This window comes from Mustela lutreola, chromosome 13 (genome assembly GCF_030435805.1).
Source record: "Mustela lutreola isolate mMusLut2 chromosome 13, mMusLut2.pri, whole genome shotgun sequence".
Taxonomy (NCBI): Eukaryota; Metazoa; Chordata; class Mammalia; order Carnivora; family Mustelidae; genus Mustela; species Mustela lutreola.
In genome coordinates, this window is record NC_081302.1 from 8788524 (window position 1) to 8794733 (window position 6210).

At 39.8% G+C, this 6210-nt stretch overlaps 1 protein-coding gene across 1 annotated transcript in view; it reads left to right on the top strand.

The window, feature by feature from the left end:
* The first annotated feature begins 617 nt into the window (after positions 1 to 617).
* CCDC168 (coiled-coil domain containing 168) overlaps positions 618 to 6210 on the top strand; it is a 28587-nt gene continuing 22994 nt past the window's right edge. The window contains exons 1-3 of the mRNA XM_059144295.1: positions 618 to 1121; positions 1252 to 1285; positions 1392 to 1425. Coding sequence (XP_059000278.1) covers positions 894 to 1121; positions 1252 to 1285; positions 1392 to 1425 — 296 coding nt within the window. The 5' untranslated portion in view covers positions 618 to 893. The remainder of the gene's footprint in view (positions 1122 to 1251; positions 1286 to 1391; positions 1426 to 6210) is intronic.

Genomic DNA, 6210 nt, shown 5'->3' on the forward strand with positions numbered 1-6210 from the left:
ATTCTATTAAAAAAAACATCAGGCTGGCCTATAAGAGAAAAACTATCATATGTCCTATGTCCTACATAGTAACAATGAGACATACCAAAAAATTATTTGGTATTTATCTGAAACTCAAACTGGAGCATTTCGTTTCACTTTTTTTTTTTTTTTTTTTTTTTTTAGCTAAACCTGGCAAAACTATATCTTTCCCTTATCACAGGCATAAAATACAATATTTCTGGTGGTTATGTCTAATTCAAATTTGTTCTACATTTTTTTAAATTCCAGGGTAGTAATAATCCAACTGGCTAAGGGATTGTTGATAGAATTATGTTTTCTTTTTGTGAAATTAATAAAGGATTTAAAATTTTTTTTTTTTTAATATTTTATTTATTTATTTGACAGACAGAGATCACAAGTAGGCAGAGAGGCAGGCCGAGAGAGAGAGGGGAGGAAGCAGGCTCCCCGCCGAACAGAAAGCCCGATGTGGGGCTCGATCCCAGAACCCTGGGACCATGACCCGAGTCGAAGGCAGAGGCTTTAACCCACTGAGCCACCCAGGCGCCCCAAGGATTTAAAATTTTTAAATGAAAAAAACTACTAAAGCAGCATACATGTCTCATCAATGAACTTCCATTATTGCTAAAGTAAGTTGACATGAGCTCAGTCGAATACCCACTATGACACGTGGTATTACTCAGGCCCAGAGCAGGCTCTGCTTTACTCCCTTTACTCAGGCCCAGAGCAGGCCCTGCTGCACTTGACCAAGACACTAAGCAGCACCAAACTTTTTTTCTGGCAGAGCATTGCATGTGGCTATGAAATGGGCATACCACCTTTTTGTGTTTTGGGGCATCTGAAATCATAAACTTAAGAATGAAACATCAGTCTATCTCATATATTACATTAAAATGGCAAAGCAATTTTATTTCTTTAAAAAAGCAGGGCAGAATTGGCTGGAAGATAATACATTTTGGACATTGTGGGAACTTTTGGAGTCCTGGACTCAAAATGATTGGGTGGCAATCTTTTTCATAATTTTCCTAGGGATTATTTTTGAGATCATACTCATAAAGATTTGTTCATCCTTTAATAAGAAGCCTACACTTCCAGAAAAGGGTAGTTCAAATGCCCAGAAGGTAAGAACAGATGGTTGATTTCTTTCTTTCCTATTTTTCAAAATCATACATAAGAATATCTTACTGAATTATAGAACTCTGGTATTTGGATTCCTCCTCTAATATTTGTTATTAATTTCCCTTGAAATAGAAGGAAGACAGTTGCCTGGAAAGCATGAAATTTGGTATGTTATAAATTTCATACTTTAATATAAAACTTGCTCAACCTGAGCCTCTCCTATTGGTGCTCTGACTTTTTTTTTTTTTTTTTTCATTCCCTCTTATCTCTAGATAACTGTCCAACTTCTTCATCTTCTGAGGAAAGGTAAGTGGTATATTTTGAATTTAAGTGAAACAGATTGGTTTTGTGCTATGCAAAATTGCGTTTACATCTGAATTACAGAAAAGTATTTTTCCCATATGCATAGAGGACCGCAGGTACTTGATATCGTAATTCAACTTAACATTGATTTTTATTTTTTCATTTTTTAAAAATATACATTTATTTAGCCAACATACAGATGTAGAGTTCAGTTAATCATCACGTGCATCTAACATTGATTTTAATGGTTGCTCTGTTCCAATCTGTATTAATGGCTTTTCATGTACTATTGAAATTATCCTTCTAAGTGGGTAGTATTATTACTGTTTTTACAAATGAGGAAAGTTTAATGAGGTTTAGTAACTTACTTCCCTATCCAACCTTTCTCTCCAGTACCTACTGTGAACCAAGTAAACTCTAGGTACTGCAAGAGTGACTTTCTGGGGACGCCTGGGTGGCTCAGTTGGTTAAGCGGCTGCCTTCGGCTCAGGTCATGATCCCAGCGTCCTGGGATCGAGTCCCACATCGGGCTCCTTGCTCGGCAGGGAGCCTGCTTCTCCCTCTGCCTCTGCCTGCCTCTCTGTCTGCCTGTGCTTGCTCGCTTTCTCTCCCTCTATCACTGGCAAATAAATAAATAATCTTTAAAAAAAACAAAACAAAACAAAACAAAACAAAAAAAAAAAAAAAAGAGTGACTTTCTGTCTATAGAGTCAGAATCCATCAGCATCCCGAAGATATACTAGTGCGAGGGATTAAAGATGACATCACTACTCTTGTTGCATTAATATTTTAATTGCTCGTATCAAAATCTATTCAACAATCATTAGATATCTACTCTACAGTGGACATTGTGTTTGGTACGGGGATACAAACAATAAGACAGTCTCTGTTCTCTAGAAGCTTATTTGCTTGTGGAGGAGATTCATGCATAAAGGATGATTGCCTTGCAGTCTGCTAACGCAGTGACAGAAGCATTAGGAAAACATTTAGGAGATAACTAAGCCAGCACAGGGTGTTAGAGATGCCTTCATGAAGAAGCTTATGCTGAGGTGAATTTTAAAGAATGCATGAAAATTAGAAAAAGACAGCAGGTTAGGAGAATAAGGAGGGTGTTCCAGGACATGAGTAGAGGCAAGTAAATAAGAAACAGCAGGGTATGTGCAATAAATTGTGACTACCTATTAGGGAAGAGATAGGGCTTCTATGGTGGGCAGCATATTATAGTGAAAAAACACAAATTTTAATTTAAAAAAGTCTAGGTTTATGTCATAGTTCTGCCTTTTAATGACATTATAGCCCTAGGCTTAAACTCACCAGCCTGAACTCCATTTCCTTACTTTCAAAATAGCAGTTAGAAGAATTATCTCTTGGAAAATCATGAAGATTAGCTAAACTGATATCTGTAACAAAGCAAGAATACGTTACCCTCGTACCAGAATTATTTTTGAGGGCAGAACCATATTTGGGAGAGCATCTTAGATTATTTTGAAGTGAACCTGCTTGAATATTGAGGGAAGCCCAGGCATCACGCTGGTCAAAGTGGACTGCATCAGACTGCGTGATTCTGTCTTGCTTATGAGGTGGGAGAGAAGAAAAAGGTGGAGGATGGGCAGAGGGGAGGGAGGAGCAGGGGAAGAGACCCGAGGCTTCGTACTGAAAGGCATCACGGACATCAAAGGATGCGACCACCACTCACTATCTGATATCAGGGAGAGTCTTGCTGGCCGGGTGTAGTCTTAGTGAGCAAAGCAAACTGCTCATGTGCATCGATCCACTTTTGGGGAATGGTTTGTTTCAGGGTTGACATCAGCCTTAGAAGTGTCTTGGGAAAGCCTGCCACCATTGTATGACTTTCAAAGCTTGGAGCTGTCATTGGTTGGTCTCAGAAGGGTGTTTCCTCAAGGGTGCTATCATTGATGAAAATGTTTAAAAACGGAATTGGTTTTTATTTGTTACCATGACCTTAAGACTATACTGACTGTATTCCACTGAGTGGTTTAACAGATCTACAGTTATTTCTGATGTGTCCTTGTTACCATGGCTGTAGAATTGTCAGTCTTTTCCCAGGAGTGCAGGGACTTCTTTTTAAATTTTCCAAGGCCAGGGCACCTGGGTGGCTCAGTGGTTGTCTGCCCTTGGCTCAGGTCATGATCTTGGGGTCCTGGGATCAAGCCCCACATTGGGCTCCCTGCTCAGCAGGGAGTCTGCTTCTCCCTCTCCCTCTGCCTCTTCCCCTGCTTATGCACATGCGCACTGTCTGTCAAATAAATAAATAAAATCTTAAAAAAAAAAATTTCCACAACCAGTTGAGGTTGCTGTGAGAGGCCAAAGGACATTGCAAAAATGGGGAGACACAACCAGTGTTTAAGTGGGTATTATTTGTATTGCTGTAACCAACTCCCCTCCATTTCTGCCTTCAGTCCTGAGCCGCTGTTATGGATGTTTTGTGTATATGGATTTCCCCCCCTTACTGAACTAAAAGAAAAGGTTGGGTTGTATGTCTGGGTCAGCTTGTTGTGGATGAAAGTTAGTAATCAGAAACCTACAGTGAAGAGCGGTCACTCAACAAATATTTACCAATGTGCCAGGCATTACTGTATGCCCTTGAGATATATTAGTGAACTAAAAAAAACAATGATTCCTGCCTTAAGATTTAGTTGGAAGAAAGTCTGATAATAAAACACAATAGGATAAATAAAGAAATAATGTGACAAAACATGATAGGATTTATGGTAAAGCAAAAGATAGAATAGGGTAAGAGGAATGAAGTGCCAGAAGTAGGGGAGGAGAGGTAGGTTGTAACATATATGGTGGGTTTTCACTAAAGCCTTGAAGGGATATGGGAGTTAAGCAAACAGTTAAGGTAGAAGAAGATTCCAGATAGTGGGACCAACTAAATCAAAAGACCCTAAGGGTGGGGGGGTGCCGAGTGTTTTAGATACCATAAGAAGGCCAGTGTGGCTGGTGCAGGGAGTGGGGGGCTGACATATAGAGGATGGGGTCCGAGAAGTAATCGGTGACCAGATCATGGTTGGGTCTCTTAGGCCATGTTAAGGACAATAGCTTTTACTCTAAGTAACAGTGGAGAATCATTATAGAGTTTTGCATAGGGAAGTGATTTTTTTTTATTAACATACAATGTATTATTAGTCTCAGGGGTACAGGTCTGTGAATTGTCAGGCTTACACACTTCACAGCACTCACCATAGCACATTCCCTCCCCAATGTCTATAACCCCACCACCCTCTCCCTCCCCTCTCCCCTGGCAACCCTCAACTTGTTTTGTGAGATTAAGAGTCTGTTATGGTTTGTCTCCCTCCCGATCCCATCTTGTTTCATTTTTTCCTTCCCTGGCCCCCAACCCCCCAACATTGCCTTTCAGATTCCTCATATCAGGGATATCATATGATAATTGTCTTTCTTTGATTGACTTATTTTGCTCACCATAATACCCTGTAGTTCCATCCACATTGTTGCAAATGGTAAGATTTCATTTCTTTTGAAGGCTGCATAGTATTCCATGGTATATATGTATACTACATCTTCTTTATCCATTCATCTGGTGATGGACATCTGGGTTCTGGGAAGTGATATTTTTAAAGGACTATTCTGCCTGCTGTGTTGAGAGTAGACTATATTTGCTCAAGGGCCTACGCAGATGGCAGGCTATTCCGAGTAACCCAAAGTGAGAGAGAAATGTGAATGACAGCAGAGTGGCAGCAGCAGAGGTGGTGAGACGTGGTTGGTTTCCAGACATACTTAGAAAAGGAGAGCCGACAGGGTGTGGATGGCAGAAGTGAGTCCTAGGAGTTTGGGCCTGAGCAGGTAGAAAGTGCAGCTGTTGTCAACCCAGATAAGGAAACAGTGGGTGAGGCAGATTTTGATGGGGAGATCAGGAAAATTGTTTCCTATTTGTTGAATTAGGGGTATTGATTTGATATCTAATAGAGGTAGTGAATAATTGGTTTGGGAAAGGTGTCTGGTAGAGGCAATAAGTTTGGGGGCTGTTGGCTTATGGACAGTATTAAAAGCTGTAAGATAGGATGAGATTTCAAAGGGACTGTGAGAAGGGCAAAGGAACAAGGACTGAGCCCTGAGATACTCTAAAAGAGTTCAGAAAGAAGAGGAGGAGCCACAAAGGAGACTGGGAAGGAGCTACCGGGGAGTGAGGAGGAAAACCAGGAGAGTTATGATGGCCTGGAAGCTTGCCAGATGAAGAGTATGTGGAACTGATGTACAAGGTAGATATCGGACCCAAATCCCTTATAAAAAGAAAAGCAAAATCCTTAACAAGATACTAACACACCAGTCCAGCAGCATATTAAAAGGATTATACACTATGATCCAGTGGGATTATTCCGAGGAATGCACAGTTGGTTCAACATATGAAAGTTATCTAGCATTGTTTTATTATGTCTAAAACCACAGTATTACATTGCTGAAATACCTGTCTTGCATTTCAGCTTTCCTCTTTTTCCTGAAATACGCAAAAATTAATCCTTTTTATGTATTATATTTTCACTATTTTTTCTATTTTTTAAAGTGAATAATCACATTCTTGTCCTGATGAAATTTTATCCTAATTATGTTTGGACACTGCTATTTTATTGGGGTCACTTGATTCCCCAGAATGTTTGTTTATCTTACCTTTATCAGTTTGGATATTTTAATTCTCAGGTAACAGGAAACCATGATTCAAACTGCCATTCTAAGAGAATTTATGGTATCATATGATAGGAAATCCTGAGGTAGACTAGGCTGTAGAACTGGTTGATAACGTGCTCAATA